The 20,320-nt window shown below is 35.3% G+C and overlaps 1 protein-coding gene across 1 annotated transcript in view; it reads left to right on the top strand.

Annotated features, from left to right (window-relative positions):
- The first annotated feature begins 10,362 nt into the window (after positions 1–10,362).
- Positions 10,363–20,320, top strand: part of LOC128046804 (platelet glycoprotein 4-like) — a 37,172-nt gene continuing 27,214 nt past the window's right edge. The window contains 3 exon segments of the mRNA XM_052639014.1: positions 10,363–10,491; positions 16,274–16,339; positions 16,847–16,984. Of these exon segments, the coding sequence (XP_052494974.1) occupies positions 10,363–10,491; positions 16,274–16,339; positions 16,847–16,984 (333 nt within the window).

Below are 20,320 nucleotides of genomic sequence, written 5' to 3'. Positions count from 1 at the left end.
ATTGATCATTGAGGAAGGCTTTCTTATCTCTTCTTGCTATTCTTTGGAACTCTGCATTCAAATGGGTGTATCTTTCCTTTTCTTCTTTGCTTTTCACTTCCCTCCTTTTCACAGCTATTTGTAAGGCCTCTTTAGATAGCTATTTTGCTTTTTTGCATTTCTTTTTCTTGGCGGTGGTCTTGAACCCTGTCTCCTGTACAATGTCACGAACCTCCATCCATAGTTTATCAGGCACTCTGTCTATCAGATCTAGTCCCTTAAATCTATTTCTCACTTACACTGTATAGTCATAAGGAATTTGATTTAGGTCATACCTGAATGGTCTAGTGGTTTTCTCCACTTTCTTCAATTTCAGTATGAATCTAGCAATAAGCAATTCACTTCTAAACATAAAGAAGCATGTTTCACTCACTTTTATATACCTGCTGAATAAGATATTTAAATAATATATTATATTCTTAATATGTGGATTTAGAAAAGGGTACCAATGAACTTATTAATATCTATAAAAAACACAAATAAGAGTTACATGTGAGGATAACAAACTTATGGTTACCAAGGGGTAAGTCGGCAGAGGGATAAATTGGGAGACTGGGATTGACATATACACACTACTATATATAAAACAGATAACCAATAAGGACCTACTGTATAGCAGAGAATTCTACTCAATATTTTATAATGTCCCATATGGGAAAAGAATCTAAAAAAGAGTGGGTATATATATAACTGATTCACTTTGTTGTACAGCAGAAACTAACATAACATTCTACTATATTTCAATAAACACTAAAAACAAAACATATTTGTCATTGATGAAAATGTGTTTAAGGCAGCGAAATAGGAATTTAAAAACTTTTTCTGTAAAGGCCCAGACAGGAAATACTGCAGGCTTTGCAGGTCATACAGCCTCTGTGGCAGTAACCCCTACTCAGTTCTGTCACTGGAGCACAAAAGCAATTATAGACAATACTCAACAATTGGGTATGGCTGTGTTCCAAGAAACAATTGTTTATAAAACAGAGAGTGCAGTAGTACTGGCCTGTGTTTCATGGTTTGGTGATCCCTGCAGCAGAAGGTCGTTAAGTTTTACAGATCTTTGTATCGTGAGTAATCATTTTTAGTAGCTTGGTTAACCTGATAGTTTCCTGGAACACTACAATTACACTAACACATTACTTCCCTGGTGGCTCAGATGGCAAAGAATCTGCCTGCAATGTGGGAGACCTGGGTTTGATCCCTGCATTGGGAAGATCCCTTGGCAGAAGGCATGGCTACCCACTCCAGTATGCTTGCCTGCAGAATCCCATGGATGGAGAAGCCTGGATGGAGAAGCATGGCAGTCCAAGGGGTTGTAAACAGTCTCACACTTCTGAGTGACTAGCACACACATTACAGCTATGTAAAGTATATATCATACAAAACTGAGGCTACACAAAATAGATTCTCTTCAACTGACTGAACTGCTTTGCCACACAAACAAGAACCCTGACTTTGGGGGTTAGAGATCCATGTTAACATCTGAATGGGACTGCTCTGCTATCTGAATGATTAAATAAGGAGTATTAACCATATCTTGAATTGGTGGGGCCCAAACTCATTTATTTACCCTCTTCCCAGGTTTTACTTATACTTGTTGGACAATGACATTCAGATTTGCTTTTCTTTTTATGGGTAGACATTTGCAAACTCAGGTTCTTAATATTTAAAAAATCCTTCTTCAATTTGGTTTTTATGTTTTGTGACAGCTGTTCTTGTTCCTATTATGAATAAATTTAAAATCCCTTTATCTTCTTTCTTTAAATATCATAGATGGAACATTGCTTCTGGTGCCTGGGGTTTGAATTCCAGGCCCACCACTTACTGTGTGACCTTATAAAACTTAATTAACCCCTTCATTTCTTAGTTTCCTCATCTGTAAAACCAGGGTACTCATATTACCACCATAGAGAGGTTTTGAGGATTAAATAAGGTAATGCATGAGACAACTTAAAGAACTTTAGTTCTTTCCACAGTGAATATACAGAGTAAGCCCTCAAATGTTAATTAAGACCTTGTAACTTTGATAGGTTATAACATCTGTGAGTTGATTGTCTTGTAACTCATACTTCTCCTCTGTCAAAATTAGTAGCCCTGGAAAGATTATTCAAATTAATATGGAAAGCACTGAAAGTTCATTATTACCACACTGTAACTGTTTTATCCTGGATTTAAATTTACCCTAGTCACAAAATAGAAAATTAATTTAAACTGTACATGGATGCTGGCAAAAGACACATGATACTCCTGGATCAAAGACAAAAGATTCTATTATAGTTCAGTAAAAAGCACAAGTCAGTTCCCCTGGACCTCAAGTCTCACATGGAGATCCAACAAGCTCAAATGGATGTTGGGCACATAGTGAGATTATACTGTAGCTCAGGAAGACTGAGCCTCAGGGAGCCATCACTTTCACAGCAAGCAGTAAACAACATCTGTTATGGTTTAGGGGCAAGAGTGAGATGTTATATCATTCCTCCAGGTTCACCACCGCCAACAAAAGCCCAAGAAAAGGCCCACATAAGAAGCAGCTAGGAGATTTCTTTCTTAGCACACTCAGCAAGACATGTAGAAAAACAAGAAGAATCTATAAAAATGGCACTGATGAATCTATCTGCAGGGAGGGAATGGAGACAGAGATGTACAGAACAGACTTAAGGACAAAGTGGGGAAGGAAGAGAATGGGATGAATGAGAAAATACCATTGACGAGTATATACTATCAGGTGTCAGACGGATGGCTGGTGGAAGTCGCTGTGCAGCACAGGAAGCCTGGTCTGGTGTCTGTGATGACCTGCAGGAGCGGGACAGAGGAAGGCAAGGTGAGCATAAATATGACTGATTCATGTTGTTGTACGGCAGAAACCAACACAATATTGTAAAAATTAAAAAACAATTTTTAAAGGAAATTTAAAAAATAACGATTACAAATACAAAGTGAATTTTTCAAAAATACTGTTGGATGTTGCTATTTTGCTTGCTTCACACAATTTATTTCCTGGTCTTAAAAAATCATTGTAATACCCTTAATCTGTAAAGGAATATAAAGTGCCGAGGGAAGAATAGAAAGAGGAAAGATACATACATCTGAATGCAGAGTTCCAAAGAATAGCAAGGAGAGATAAGAAAGCCTTCCTAAGGGATCAATGCATGAAATAGAGAAAAACAACAGAATATGAAAGGCTAGAGATCTCTTCAAGAAAATTAGAGAAACCAAGGGAACACTTAATGCAAAGATGGGCACAACAAAGGAAATAAATGGTAAGGACCTAACAGAAGCAGAAGATACTAAGAAGAGGTGGCAGAAATACACAGAACTATACAAAAAAGATCTTCATGACCCAGATAACCATGATGGTGTGATCATGCACAGAGAGTCAACATCCTGGAATATGAAGTCAAGTGGGCCCTAGGAAGCATCATTACAAACAAAGCTAGTGGGGGTGATGGAGTTCCACTCGAACTATTTCAAATCCTAAAAGATGATGCTATGAAAGCGCTGCACTCAATATGCCAGCAAATGTGGAAAACTCAGCAGTGGCCACAGAACTGGAAAAGGGCAGTTTTCATTCCAATCCCAAAGAAAGGCAATGCCAAAGAATGGTCAATCTAACGCGCAGTTGCACTCATTTCACGTGCTAACAAAGTAATGCTCAAAATTCTCCAAGCTAGGCTTCAGTGGTGCATGAACCAAGAACTACCAGATGTTCAAGCTAGATTTAGAAAAGACCGAGGCACCAGAGTCAAATTGACAACATCTGTTGGATCATAGAAAAAGCAAGACAATTCCAGAAAAACATCTATTTCTGCTTCATTGACTATGCTAAAGCTGTTGAACAACAAACTGGAAAATTCTTAAAGAGAATGAGAATAGCAGATCACTTTCTGTGCCTCCTGAGAAATCTATATGCATGTCAAGAAGCAACAGTTAGAACCAGAGATGGAAAAATAGACTGATTCCAAATTGGGAAAGGAGTATGTCAAGGCTGTATACTGTCACCCTGCTTATTTAACTTCTATGCAGGGTACATCATGTGAAGACAGGCTGGATGAATCACAAACTGGAATCAATATTGCCAGGAGAAATATCAATAACCTCAGATATGCAGATAACACTACCTTTATGGCAGAAAGCAAAGAGAAGCTAAAGAGGCTCTTGATGAAGATGAAAGAGGAGAGCGAAAAAAGCTGGCTTGAAACTCAACATTCAAAAAATGAAGATAATGGTACCTGGTTCCATCACTTCATGGCAAAGAGATAGGAAACAATGGAAAACCATGACAGACTTTATTTTCTTGGGCTCCAAAATCACTGCAGATGGTGACTGCAGCCATGAAATTAAAAGACACTTACTCCTTGGAAGAATAGCTATGACCAACCTACACAGCACATTAAAACGCAGGGACATTACTTTGCCAACAAAGGTCCATCTAGTCAAAGCTATGATTTTTCCAGTAGTTATATACAGATGTGAGATTTGGACCATAAAGAAGGGTGGGTGCTGAAGACTTAATGCTTTTGAACTGTGGTGTTGGAGAGGACTCTTGAGAGTCCCTTGGACAGCAAGGAGATCAAACCAGTCAGTCTAAAGCTGAAGCTGCAATACTTTGGCCACCTGATGAGAAGAGCCAACTCATTACAAAAGACCCTGATGATGTGAAAGATTGAACGCAGGAGTAGAAGGGGATGACAGAGGATGAGATGGCTGGATGGCATCACTGACTTAATGGACATGAGTTTGAGCAAGCTCCAGGAGTTGGTTAAAGAAAGGGAAGCCTGCTGTGCTGCAGTCCATGGGGCTTCAAGGAGTTGGACACGACTGAGTGGCTGAATAACACAAGAGCAGAGTAAGGTACACAAAATGTTCTCAGTATTTGAAATGGTTGTTTTCTCTGTTCTTTGCTTGCACTGACATGCTAACTTTTATCATCTGATTATAGTAGTAACAGCACTATTTTATTAACTTTTTGTGCCACATGACAATTTCCTGTAACTACATAGCTACTATTTAAGTGAATTCTAAACATGACTTCAATTTCCTTCTGTAACTTTCTGAAACGTCCCTTAAACGTGAAATATCTTACTAATGGTAATCTTCCTTTACACTGAATGCATCCTCATTCTGTGGGAAACTCTAGTCACCATTGTACAATATCTAGATTATTATGAAATTCAGAAGATATCAATCTGTTAATGCCGTGGCAATTTTCTTCATAAAAAGGAGATAAGGAGTATTGTCAGCTGTGGCAGAGACAGAGGTGGCCCCAAATATTTTGTCCACTCTCCTGCATCTCTCAGACCCCTACAATTAGGAGCAGTTATGCAGTAAATTCTGGCTGAGTCTATGGATGGAAGTTGCATGCAATGCTTCCTAGGAAGTGCCACACAATGCTCTCTAGGAGGCACTGCAGAGCACTCAGGGTCTTATCACCTGCTGCTACACCTGACAATATGCAGAGATTCCCATCAGCATGGCTTCCTGTGTGATGGTGTGGAGCACTGCCTCACCAGCAAGTGTTATGAGAAACAAATAAATTACTGTCATGTTAAGCCACGGAGAGTTTGCTAAGTTATATTACCATTAAAAAAAAAAAAACCTTAAAATAATAAAAAGCCTTCCCCAAAGCAAAGTTTTTAGGGTTCTCTTTGAAGTCATCAACAGCCTATATATTACCTGTGTAATAATCTGGAAACCTTGAAGAACCTTATATTTAAGGACTAAAATATCCCATAGTAACATTTACTAAATGGTATAACTTAGAACACTAGTTCTGGGGTATGATAACAGATACTATATGGGAAAATTTGGTCCTCTGGGTAAATATTTGGGAAAAATTGCAAACTAAATAGCCCTTCTGAGGAGTCACCAAACATATGAGCATGACATATGTTCCACCAATATTCCTTTAATCCAGTTTTCTAAACATAAGCATGGAACACAGTTTTTCCACTCAATATTTAAGGTAGCAACTTACAGAATTCTAATTTTGGAAAGCTAACATGCGGAAAAGTTTAATACTTCTTTTCAATAGGGCTGCTAAGTGATAGAGGGATTATGTGTATTTCATATACTTCAAGAGCTTCAGATAAATGGGCACAATATAAGGAAGATAAAGAGGTTATATGTTGGCTCAAAAAAGAAGCCTCTTTACTCCTAATGAAGTGCTTGGATGGACACAAACAAGGACAACCCTCAACTTCAGCTGGCAGCATTCAAGCTCCAAATTGGAATCATTTATTTGAGTGGGTGCCTAAAGCATTTGAACCTTAACTTCTCAGTCCTGACAAAAATTTTCTGTTGCAGAGAGGATGTGGAGACAAGGGAGCCCTCCTATACTTTGGTGGGAATGTAAATTGGTACAGGCACTATTGAGAATAGTAGGGAGGTTCCTTAAAAACCAAAAATAATAGATGTACCATATAACCCTGCAATCCCACTCCTGGGCATATATCCAGAGAAAAATATGATCTGAAAGGATACAGGCACCTCAATGTTTATTGCAGCACTGTTTGCAATAGCCAAGTCATGGAAGTGACTTAGATGTCCATCAGCAGAGGAATGGACAAAGAAGAAATGGTACATATATGCAGTGGAATACTACTCAGCCATTAAAAAGAGTGAGATGTCATTTTAAGCAACATGGATGGACCTAAAGATTGTCATAATAGGTGAAGTAAGTCAGATAGAGAGGGAGAAATATCATATGACATTCCTTATATGTGGAACATAAAAATAAATTATACAAATGAATGTACTTACAAAACAGAAAGAGATCAACAGAGAAACTGGGGGAAGGATGGGGGAAGGGATACTTAGGGAGTTTGGGATGGACATGTACACATGTACACACTGCTCTATTTAAAACAGATAACCAACAAGGACCTAATGTAAAGCACATGAAACTCCACTCAATGTTATGTGACAGTCTGGATGCGAGCAGAGTTTAGGGGAGAATAGATATATGTACCTGTATGGCTGAGTTCCTTCCCTGTTCACCTGAAACTATCAAACAATTAACATTGTATCTTTATGGTCTATACCCAAATAAAAAATAAAAAGTTTAAAAGACAAAAAAAATTTCCTGTTACATATAAAATTTTGAGGCAGATAGACAAAGGGAAGTACAAGGTATACACACACATAAGCATGCATACATGTGCACACGTGTGGATATATGTGTGCACATACATATGTATGTATATATAGATAAGAACATAAAAATGATTTTTTTTGCTCTCCTTAGAGAGTTGAGTCAGCTGTGCAAACAAGTAAAGATGATGTCTGCCAAGATTTTTAGGTAGCCTTTGAAATTACATATTGATCTAACTCTGCCCACATGAGAGCTATCCACATATACTGAGGCTCTCTCGCTTTAATCTGTCTTTTACACACAGCTCCTACCACAGCTTCTATGAAATATATGGGTAAGTTTATTTTATATCTTTGATGAAGTAGGTTTACTTTCATCCTGTGTTTTTATTCATTAGACTACATGGCTTAAGTCTAAACTTGAATGACCTTGATATTATGCATTTTATCTTTAGCAATGTCCTTGAAATTTTCTTTTAAAAGTTGTATAGAAACCTCAATTTTAATATCTCAAGCTTTCACTGGCATTACTGTGTACTTAATATGCTTTGTGTATTTAATATTCTCTTTTTAAACTGTGTACATATATATTTATTTTTATTCCTGCATGTGAAGCCCCTACTCACAATATGAATCAGGTAGAGCCTACTGCTGCCTTAATACTTCTGTAAATGAACAAGGCAGTGATTGAAAATATAGGTGTTCATGCATATATAGATACATACACACATAATTATGTGTACTATACACACATATGCACAAATATGTGTGTGTAAATATCCATGATTAGTTACCCCAAGGATAAAAGTGATGACACAAATTTTAACTTATTGTTTTATACTGGTAACTAATACTGTGAAATACTTTACAGTGTATGTGTACTTTACAGGTCTTTAGGATAAAATGTGTTTTATTTAATCTCAAAATAATTTTATTACTTGCCACATACAGAATATACTCATTTTTATTTCTTGTCTGTTGAATTTAGATATAACTTTCTAACATCAGGTTATTTAAAACTGTTATTCAGTTTGTACAAATGTCTTAAAAAGAATATGTAAAGTTAGGTATTGACCAAGAACTAATTTATATATGTGTATATGTATATTTTTTCTTTTAGAAAAGTATATGGGCTCTTCAGTCAGATGATTGGGTTTTAATCCTTGTTTTGGCATATATTAGTTGTGTGATCTCAACTAGTTGTCTAAAGAACATACAAGGTCAATGAGATAACTTATGTGAAACACTTTTTTCAATAATTGACAGATAGTAAGCTCCCAATACATGTTAACTCTGTGACCATATCATCATTAAAATGTATAGGTCTTTGACTGCCCATACAATCTAGAATTGCAAAGCATATTAAAATTCTTTTCATTTGTTAGACTACAAAAAAAGAATGAATCACTTAAACATTTATGTTTACTATATAAAATCTGTATTCATCTTTACATCTTAAATTTAAATCTACCTTATGAATTAATCTTCAGCTTGAGACTGTAGGTAGGCTCTATGGTCAGTTTCTTTAACAAGAAAGAAAATCAGGAATATGATGACTGTATGAAGCTCAGTTCACAAAACCTATTATTATTAATAGAGCTGTGGTCAGAAATTGGACTCTGTGATCCCCCATCTAGAACTCTTTGTTATGCATCTGTCATCTGCTTCCTAAATATGTTGTAATATTTACAATTACACAATGTACTTTACTCTTCCTCTTTCACTTCACAAGGGATAAAGTCCATGATTCAGCTGATTGAGAAATACTGACCTAAAGGATTTTCTGAAACCATACAAAAGCTAGAAGAAAGTTTATTAAAGTTTATAAAAGAAAGTTTATTTATTAAATTTCATAAAAATTAAAATTTAAATAATCTTAAAAATAAAGTTTAAAATATTAAAAAAATCTTTTTTAAAGGGTCAAATGTTAAAAGAGTAGCTATTTCATTATTAATTAATAAGGACAAATTAACCCCAAGGAAAAAAAAGATGAGCAAGTAGATTAGCAGAATTACTTTAAAATACATGCCAATATAATTAATAGGTTAAACTTCACTAAATTATTTACCAATAAAAAATAAAGTTCAGTATGAACCAGTGTGTGTGATTTATTGAGACAGGCATTTGCAAACACTGCTGGGTATATGTATAAAAAGAAATTTGCTAATACTCTTTCTACCTAAAGAAAGTATGTATTATTGATCTAGAAATTTCACTTTTGCTGTTTACTAGGCCCAAGTACATAAATAAAACCACACGTATGAATTTTTAGTATTGTTTTTAAAGTTCCATTAGATATGATATGGGTTATTTAAAACACAATACACTTTTATTATGGACTATTTTTCTATAATTGAAAACAAAAGTTAACACTACTCATAATATGAGAATATCTCCAAGTACCTGATATTAAAAGAGGCAAGTAGCAGAAGTTATGATTCACTGTATGCACTAGTCCATATATATATGGATATAAGTTTATGGGCAAACTCTTTGCAACCCCAAGGACTGTAGCTTGCCAGGCTCCTACATCCATAGGATTCTCCAGGCAAGAATATTGGAGTGGGTTGCCATTTCCTCCCACAGGGGATCGAACCCTCATCCCCTATGTTTCCTGTACTTGCAGGCAGGTTTTTTACTTCTAGCGCCACGTTGGAGGGTCTTTCTCTCAAAGTGCAAGGCCTTTTATTTGGTCAGATTTTACAATAATGACTTTATTTTAAAGTAACTTATGTATACACTTTTTTTTTTTTAATTAAAAGTTCACCCTAAATAGTAGAATTACTTAAGTGTTATGTGATGATTGTCTTTTTATCTGAAAAGATTGAAGATAAATTTAATGATTTTTAGTTTGCATAGCAGAATTTTTCTGTGGTCATGAAACTTCTGTAAAACTAACAGAAAATGATAGTGAAGAACTTCCAGTTAGAACAATAGGCTATTTCCTTTTTTAAAGTTTGTTTGTCATCCTTGTTGACTGACAGTCTCCAGTTTTGTTTTGCAGTTATTAGCCTCAACACCCTTTCGATTAATGCTGTATGGGAAAGTGTACTTTATTTAAACTTCATGAAATGAGTTTTTCAAGTTATATCATGCAGGAAAGTCAGACTGATAATTCTTTCATCTGCACTTCCTATCCATCCCCAGGTCTTAGTTTATCATCTGAAATAATGATTGTGTAGTAAAAGTGTATTAAAGGCCACTCGGCAAGTTAGTTCTTTTTGTCTCTCTGATATGCCTGGATGGAAAAGGTGTGTGATACACGCACACAAAGAGCTGCAGAGGATCTCAGATATGGGCAATGGATCTTCACCAGAATACAAAAAGCAGACTCTAAGGATCCATATCAGTACTGAGATGAATGTGGGTTTCTTTCTTTTTCTTTAAATTTCTCTTGCAACGAAACACTCACTGAGATGTGGCATTGTCTCTCTCTCTCTTTTTTTTCCTTAAAGCATATTTAAACTTTCAAACTTTATGTAATCATAAACTGAAATCAGGATTTCAGTGTAGGGTTTTCTAGGGAATATCATTTGGTCCGACTAAGAATTGAATATCATTTGGTCCTACTAAGAATTAACTGTTCAAATGTTGGAGCATTTGACTGAAAAATCCTTTATAACCTTTTTTAAAGGTGAGTCAATGTTTCTTTCATTTATTAATAAAAGATTTCTATCTTCCAAATTGTAGGAGATGACACTACTATATAAAAACTCTTAAGAAGTTACAGAACAAGAATAGCAAGCAGGAATTTTCTTAAGGTCATCAGGCTTTTTAAAAAAAATTAGGTTTGTATTGTTTTATAACTTATCAATCTTCTTAATTTTTATTTGTAAAAAAATTATTAAGACCTTGTCCACTAGTCTATGGCATTTTGCTTGTTTAAAATCTTATGTTTATCTGTACATATTTGTGAATATTTAAAATAATATACTATCCAATGTGATTAACTACAGAACTTTCATTGTCTACTTAAGCTATTTATACATGATTTTTCATTTAAATTATGAATGAAAATCAGCATTAATAAAAATAAATATAGAATTATTTCTTATAAATGATTTGTTACTCTTATAGCAACATACTTTCTTCTATGCAATTATTAACTACTTATTATTTTAGAGTTATTAGTTTAACTTTCTATCTGAATTACCCAATTTTTGGTGAATCTGACATTTGTCTACATGGCAAAATGCAATGTGTTCTTGGATATGTTATTTTTAAGTGAACAAAGCTATTATAATTGTACTGGGAATGGTAAATTGTATTAATTTCAAATAATGATTCTAAATTTAATAATTTTATATAATTTATATAATTTTATATAAATTATATAAAATTGGTAACATAATAAAAACAAATCAGAATGAATGATTTTAGCTATTTAGGAAGCTTATGACAAATATCAGTGCATTATTTTCCTGAGTGTTGATACCAAGTTTAAATAAGAATAAATCATTTTGAAGAAATTTAAAGTTATAATTTAATTAGTAATGGAATTCATACATAACTGTAGTGGCATAAATTTTCTGTATCTCAGTTTCTGGAATTATCAAGTTATATATTGAAAGGTATTTTCAAAAATTTTGCAAGTACTTTTCAGTCTTTCCTTCACTATGTGGTATTAAAATAGTAAAAGAAACATTGCTTTTAATATCGGTTCAAAAATGATCAAAAAACTGCAAAAATTTTGTCATCCGGAAGGTCCAGTGGTCAACTGGGTTTTGAGAAGAAAAATACATATAATTTTTTTTTTCATTTACCAGAATCATTATAAGACCAGAAAGATAAATCCAATATATAATCACCAGAGAGCAGATTAGCCTGAGAGGATCTCAAATGAAAATATTTGGCAAAGTTTATTCAAATATATTTGAATCATGGATTCTTTGGTCCTGAAGAATTGGTTCTCTATGTTCTGATTTAATCACAAGGTGTTTTTCTTTTTCTTTTTTTTTTTTTGGTTCACTGGCCCAAGTCATACCTGAAAGTTTCAAAGAGCACTGTTCTAAGCTAGAAGCTGCAATTTTATTTGCATGATAGTTTCTGTATATATAAAGGACAAATCATCTCATCAGATTTTATGGTCGTCTCACGTGTTTTGCAAATAATCATTCCTACTTGTGTAAAATATGTTTATTAGATTTTAAAAAATAATACTTGGTCAATATGCAATAATATTTTACTGTTATGATTGCTTAAAATAATATGTCATAATAACATTTGAAATAAAAATAACGTGGTGTGATAGGAATTTTTATCTCATTTAACCTGATTTGACATTTGAAATTTGAAAAAACCCTGATGCTGGGAAAGATTGAAGGTGGGAGGAAAAGGGGATATCAGTGGATGAGATGGTTGGATGGCATCACCGACTCAATGGACATGAATTTGAGTAAGCTCTGGGAGTTGGTGATAGACAGGGAAGCCTGGCGTGCTTCAGTCCTTGGGGTCACAAAGAGTCGGACACGACTGAGCTGAACTGACATTTGAAAGCTTACATGATATATATTATATCCAGTTAGAGAAAATTGAGCCACAGAGAAACTATATAATATTAAGACCCAGAATTGACCTAAATTACTTGACTTCAAAGCCCAGAATCAGTATAATTCCTGCAGACTGTATAGTATCTTACAACTTAAGGTAAAAAAAACTTGAGGTAGGAAAAAAAAAAGATAACAGTATTTCCATCTTGGATACATCAAAAATGGCTTCAAATAGTTCTATTTAAACCAGTATGACTCTAAGGGAATCACTTCAAGCTTATAGCAGTCCCAGTCATCAAGTATTCCAAAAGTACTCTAAAAGATAAGATTGTTATCTTATCTAAAAGATAAGATAAGAAGAATCTTTAGTATACTACATGAAATCCAATGCATTTGCCTTAATTTTTTAAGACTGTCACCAAAACAGTTGTAAGTTCTAATATGTGAGAGGTATCATTTAGTGAAGTATATTATTTTATGTCTATTTTTTTTTCTATTATATATTAGCTCCATATATTCTGATAGCATGGAAATGCACAAGTAAATTGGAAGCTTTGTGGTAATTTCAATGAGAAAAGGTGTTGGAGATCCCCTAACCTAATTATTTAAACATTTTCCACAGAGCCCTTGGGTTCTTTGGAAATGACTTAGAGTCCATACTTTGACCAGAATAGCTTTTCTTTTAACTACCTTTATATACTGGGATTGTGTGTAAAATAAGTATTAGTCTAATGACCTTATGTTTCCTTATGATGAAACACAAGATTTAAACGACTGATTTAACTAGCTGGATGTGAATCTACATCTTATCCATGGCTAGGGAATCATAGCTTTGTAAACACACCGAGAAACCATGTAAGAGTGTGAAAAGGAACTTTCATCATTCATACTCCACCTGCTTGTTGCAGTAATCATAACCAAAACTCTAAAACTGGGTCATCTAGGTCCTGGCATTCATTGATGGCACATGTATGTGCTTTTGTAACCCAAAATTGTTTTAAAGTATTGTAGTTCACAACCCAGGAAATTTCACCTCTGGCCAAGACTGTTCTTGGGCTTCCCTGGTAGCTCAGATGGTAAAGAATCTGCCTGCAATGCAGGAGACCCAGGTTTGATCCCTGGGTTGGAAAGATCCCCTGGAGAAGGGGATCTTCCAGTATCTTTACCTGGAGAACCCCATGAACAGACCATGGGGTCACACAAAGAGTTGGACATGACTGAGTGACTAACACTCACTTCAAGCTTTTCCTTGGTGGCATCTCCCAGGGAACACAGCACTATCCACATATCTGAGTTATTACAGATTTTCAGGCAACTTTCTCTAATATTCTGACCTATTCATTGGAGAAGCTTCTTATAGCTCAGTCTCAGTTTCTGCCACCAGATTTCTAACACAGTGGAAAGTCATAATGCTCGTAAGTTCATTCCAGAAACACTCCATTGATTTGACAGAAAAGAAAAACCAGAGAAGCTCTTAGTTCTTTCAAAGATAGCTCACATGTAGATATATTCGTGAATTCTACAAAAGGAATAAAATGTATAATCTCTGAAATGGTAGAGCTAATCTCCCTACAGACTCAAGAAAGGTATAAGATAGTTATACCTTATAGATCAAATTTGCCTCTTTATTTTCTCTTCTTGACCTGGTGGTGGTGGTTTAGTCGCTAAGACGTGTCCAACTTTTGCGACCCCATGGGCTGTAGCCAGCCAGGCTTCATTGTCCATGGATTCTCCAAGGGAGAATACTGGCGTGTGTTGCCATTTCCTTCCTGACTTAAGTCCAAATAATTGGTTTTCGTTCCCAAACCTGTGATTATTCTTCGTTTCCTAAATTTAAGCACTTTAAGCAAGCAATAAATTGCTACAGATATCTATATCTTACTGTTTCTTATGACAAACAAATAACAATGAACAAAACTTAATTTAAAGTTAGCAAGTAAAATAAAATTCAATATGTAAGAAGCTACATTATTAAGACAACCAAACATGTAAGGCAGAAATATTAATGCTGTGTATAGCTGCATTTGAGAGAAGAGTGGATACAAACAACACTGCTTTTTGAATATAAAATTAGTGGAAAAGCAGCTGAGTAGAATGTGCTGAGTAACCTGAACTTTTCTCTTATGTCCTCAGGGTATGTCTTGCATAATGTGTTTGTCCCTCTTTTGCTGCAGGTGAATTAAAACTACAGGCAACCCTTGAACATAATAGGTTTAAACTTGTGGGTGTACTTTCACACAGAATTTTTTCAGTAAATATCACAGTACTACCTGATCCACAATATGTAGCTGGCTGGATGCATGGATGCAGAGCCACAGATAAGAAGGGCTACACTGTTTGTTATACCAGGATTTTCCACTCTGTACAGGGTCCGTGTCTGTAACCCTTCTGTGCTGTTCAAGGGTCAACTCTGTTTGGAATTTTGTAGTATGAAGTATAAGGTTAAAGTACGATTAGAATGGCAACATTCACTTGTGGTGACAAGATACTGAAGCATAATAAATGAACACAAGTACAGCAGTCCCTCTTTTTTCCAGAGGTGTGGGCAGATACCTTCTAAAACCTTCATGTGGCTGAAATCACAGATAGCACCAAGCCATAAGTAGAACTTCCCCTTATTCTATGGTTTCAGTTACACTCCGTTGACCTTATTTGACCTTGGGTAAGTGAAACCATAGCGAGCAAAGCTGCTGATAGAGCAGGACAAAACTCATGCGAAATATCTTGTCTATTCTTAAAAAAAAAAATGTAAAGTTATATCAAGGTAACAAAGTAGTCAGGGAGTTCAAAATTTGAAAAAGTAGATAAATTCAATCTCACCTTTCAGTATATGTATGCAGGAATGTTACAGCAAAACTTCTTTCTTTGTTTATATGATCCAGACCAGTGTTAGACTAGTAACTGTCTAACCATGCAATTCAACAGAATAAATTACTGTTTTCTTGCAATTGACTTATTAGCAGTGTGCTGTGTGAACTATTTCACTACAATTTTAGGTCAAAGCAGACAGAACCTAGGCAGTACCCAGTCGGGTATATATATCTCTGGGCTCAGGGTCCTTGAAAGTCATAATAATGAGTTCTCAGGTTTTGAGAGGAAGACACTGAAGAGCCTGTTGTTCCCTGGATCATAAAGTGGACGTCCTTGGGACCCTTCCCTGTAGTCCACGGGGCTGCTTGAGTAAAGGGAAATGATTCAGGGATAGGTCTGGTATATTCTCGACTATGACAGCATACAGTCCAAAAACAGGCAAATATTCACATATATACAATTTTAGAAACAGTAGTTCAGTAATGTTTAGAACAATTCATATTCCATCTGTCAGAATTGCAAACGACATTAATATTGACTAATTTTATGGTTCCATGAAAACTGTAAGGGGATGTACAATTATACTTAGCAAAGGGGATTCTTCCTGAGAATTATCTAGTCATTATTATCAGGTTTACATAACTTGTTTCATCGCATTATGACCACCCTGGCCAAAGCCATAAAAGGTAACCCTCCATCCCAAGAAATTAATTAAAAACCCCACTCTAACTGCTTAGGAACACATCAAATTCCACAGGAAAAATGAATCATTTGTTTCACCTTGTGTGGTGTTTGTTTACGTTGGAAAAATCATGTGACACTAACGATGCTATACATTTCATCAGGACCTCAGTGTGAATCCATTTGTTCATCCTAATATACAGTGGAAGAATCTTCGGTATTAGGCACAGGTGAGGGAAATCATAATGGATAAAAAATAAATAAATTGCCATGAAAAACTGCTTATAATTCTGTCTTTCTACATTTTGGGGAAAATCTAATTTTTCTTATTTCCTTATCTATGCAATTAATTCTTTAAAAAAAACTAAATAGTTCTTCAAGTGGACAGAAATAGTCATAAAATCATCATAGTGGTATTTCTACCACAACAAAGCTGGGGAGGGAAAACCTGAGATCACAACAAATTATAATTTTTATTATCTTCACAAGATGGAAAAAATTGTTTTTTCTGTCTTTTGTGTCTGTAGCATCCATTCTGTTGGCATTTTTATTTTCCTTTGTCAGGGCATTTTGAAGTAGGGAAATTTTGTAAGTTACAAAACACATTCCATTTATCAATGTTAGGTCAACCCCATAATGAAAAATGCTGTTGCAACCAAAATATCTCAGATGAACATGTTTTCAAATATTAGAATAATATATTCTTTGTTACAATAGGATCTACTCATTCTACCTAGAATTTCCCTGCAAGAATAATGGGCTGCAATCGAAACTGTGGGCTCATCACTGGTGCTGTCATTGGTGCAGTTGTGGCTCTGTTCGGAGGGATTCTAATGCCAGTTGGAGACATGCTTATTGAGAAGACAGTTAAAAAGGTACAAGTACTATCAAGAATATTTCTCGTCATTTTGATTCATTCCATTTTTATCCCCATTTTGCTTAGGGTGCCTCTTTTGTATTTCACTTTAACTGGCAATTTTTGGTCTCCAACATAATAAACCACTGAAACTCTATATTATAGAGAAATGGTCATAGGATGATTCGTATTCTATACTAATGCACTGTCATCTTAAATGTAAATATCCAATTTTTGATTAAAAAACTATTATAGGTATGCAGGTAAGTAGAAGTAGTGGCTTTTAATTATGTTCAAAGATTATGTTGATATGCTTTTTTGTACACATATATACCATTTTTATTGAAAGAAAGATTCTTTAAATTCTTCAGTACTTCAAAATTTTCTAAAGCTTCACATACATGATTTCATCAGTTCAGTTCAGTTGCTCAGTTGTGTCCGACTCTTTGCGACCTCATGGACTGCAGCACGCCAGGCCTCCCTGTCTATCACCAATTCCCAGAGTTCACTCAAACTTATGTCCATAGAGTCAGTGATGCCATCCAGACATCTCATCCTCTGTCGTCCCCTTCTCCTCCTGCCCCCAATTCCTCCCAGCATCAGAGTCTTTTCCAAAGAGTCAGCTCTTTGCATGAGGTGGCCAAAGTACTGGAGTTTCAGCTTTAGCATCAGTCCTTCCAAAGAACACCCATGATTTTATGTAATTCCATAATAAACATTTTCTCCTATTTTTATGTTGCCCCAACTTCTCTCCTCACTGGTAACCACTTTGTTCTCTATGTCCACGAATCTGTTTCTTTTTTTACTCACTAGTTTGCTGTATTTTTTTAGATTCCACTATAAGTAATATCACGAGCTTCCCTGGTGGCTCAGATGGTAAAGAATTTGCCTGCAATGCAGGAGACCCGGGTTTGATCCCTGGGTTGGGAAGACACCCTGGAGACCGGAATGGCGACCCACTCCAGTATTCTTGCCTGGAGAATTCTATGGATAGAGGAGCCTTGTGGGCGACGGTCCATGGAGTTGCAAAGAGTCAGACATGACTCGTGACTAACGCTTTTACTTTTCCTAATATCATATAGTATTTGTTTTTCTCTGTCTGATTAATTTCACTTAGCATAATGGCATCCACATTCATCCATGTTGCTTCAATTGGCAAAATTTCATTCTTTCTCTATGTCTGAGTAATATTCCACTGCGTATAGATACCAAATCTTCTTTATCCATTCATCTACTGGCAGACGTGTAGGTTGCTCTCATACTTTGGCAACTGTAAATAATGCAACTATGACCATTGGGGAGCATGCATCTTTTCAAGTTAGTGTTTTTGTTGAATACATATCCAGGGATGGAAATGCTGGGTCATATAGAGTTCTTTATTTAGATTTTGTGGACACCTCCACCCTTGCTGAATCAATTTACATTCTCACCAACAATGTATGAGGGTTCCCTTTTTTCTACATCCTCACCAACATTTATTATTTGTGTTCATCAGAGATACTGGCCTTCAATTTTCTTTTTTTGTGATATATTTGTCTGGTTCTGGTATCAGGGTGATGCTGGCCTCACAGAATGAGTTTGGAAGTACTCTTTCCTCTGCAATTTTGTGGAATAGTATGAGAAGGATAGGTTTCAATTATTTTGTAAATGTTTAGTAGAGTTCACCTGTAAAGCCATCTGATCCTCAAATTTTGTTGCAAATTTTTAAATTACTAATTTAATTACATTATTGGTAATTGGTCTGTTCATATTTCCTATTTCTTCCTGGCTCAGTCTTGGGAGAATGTCTCTTTCTAAGAATTTTTCCATTTTTTAGTCTAGATTATTCATTTTATTGGTATATAGTTGTTCATAGTAGTCTCCTATGATTTGGGGTATTTCTGTGGTGTTGGTTGTAACTTCTTTTTCATTTCTGATTTTACTAATTTGGGCCATTTCTCTTTTTTTCTGATAAGTCTAGCTAAAGGCTTATCATTTTTAATTATTGTTTTCAAGAGCTAGTTTTTAGTTTCATTGGTTTTTTTTTTAGTATCTATTTCATTTATTTCTGCTCTTATCTTTATGATTTCTTTCCTTCTACTATCGTTGGGTAAACGTTTATTCCTCTCTTTCTAACTCCTTTAGGTGTCTGGCTAGGTTGCTTAACTGAGATTTTTTTGTTTGTTTGTTTGTTTGTTTCCTGATGTAAACCTGTATAGCTATAAAATTTCTGTTAGAACTGCTTTGCTGCATCCCTTAAGTTTTGAACTGTCATGCTTTCATTTTCATTTGTTTTCAGGTGACTTTATATTTCCTCAGAGATCCATTCGTCGTTAAGAAGCATATTATTTAGCCTCTACATGGCTTGTTTTTGTGGCTCTTTTTCATGCCATTTAAGACTCCCTTTTAGAAAGATTACTGCTCATTCTGCAGTAACTACTGTCAGTCTGCACTAACAAAAGGCACTCTGGTCTAGTGTGGTAGAATACACAGAACTGATGGGTGATGGGATGCACTGGGATAAAAGGATTAAACAGGGAGAGGGAGGAGTAAAAATTGCAAGCAGTAAGATATCCAACTGAGTTACTGAAGGAAATGTATTCCCTGGAAGAATAAAAGAGCGGTTTTACAAGTAATTTGATATGAACATCAGTATGTATTTCAAAGGTTGGTGCTCAGATAGATTTTATCATTACTGTAGAGATTACATATAAAACTGGACGGCAGGTTTGCTTTCTGGAGAGTCTGAATGTAGAAACAAAAGGTCAGAGAAACTGGCCAACAGTAGGAGCAGCATTTCTGAATTATATGTAAACCCAGCAGTAAAGAATCCGCCTGTAATTCTGGAGACACGGGTTTGATCCCTGGGTCAGGAAGATCCCTGAAGAAGGAAATGGCTACTTTCTTCAGTATTCTTGTCTGGGAAATCCCATGGACAGAGGAGTCTGGCAGACCAGAGCACATGGGGTCACAAGAGTTGGACATGACTTAGCAACTAAGCCATCACCACCACAGTGAGCCAAGTGCTTACCTCTACCTCAAGAGCACTTAGTTTATGCTGTTTATTTTACAAATATATACAAGTTTTAGTACTGGTCAGTTTTTGTTTACCATTGAAATCATTACCATTACTAGCTTCATTAAATGGACTAATACCAAATTGGGAAAGTTATTATCTGCATACAAACACCATTTTTAAAAAAAGGAAGTAGAATTAAAGTACCTAATTTTAACAGATCAGAATATCATCTCATGATGTTACCTAACTTTTAAAGTATAGATCTGGGACTCTATGATTCCTTTCAATTCTAAAAGATGATACCCTAACTCTAGCATTTGATATGGCCTAAAACAATTGATTAATTTATATATATAT

This window comes from Budorcas taxicolor, chromosome 4, assembly GCF_023091745.1.
Source record: "Budorcas taxicolor isolate Tak-1 chromosome 4, Takin1.1, whole genome shotgun sequence".
Taxonomy (NCBI): domain Eukaryota; kingdom Metazoa; phylum Chordata; class Mammalia; order Artiodactyla; family Bovidae; genus Budorcas; species Budorcas taxicolor.
The sequence above is the reverse complement of the archived record's forward strand: the minus strand, read 5'-3'. Positions and strand labels throughout refer to the sequence as shown.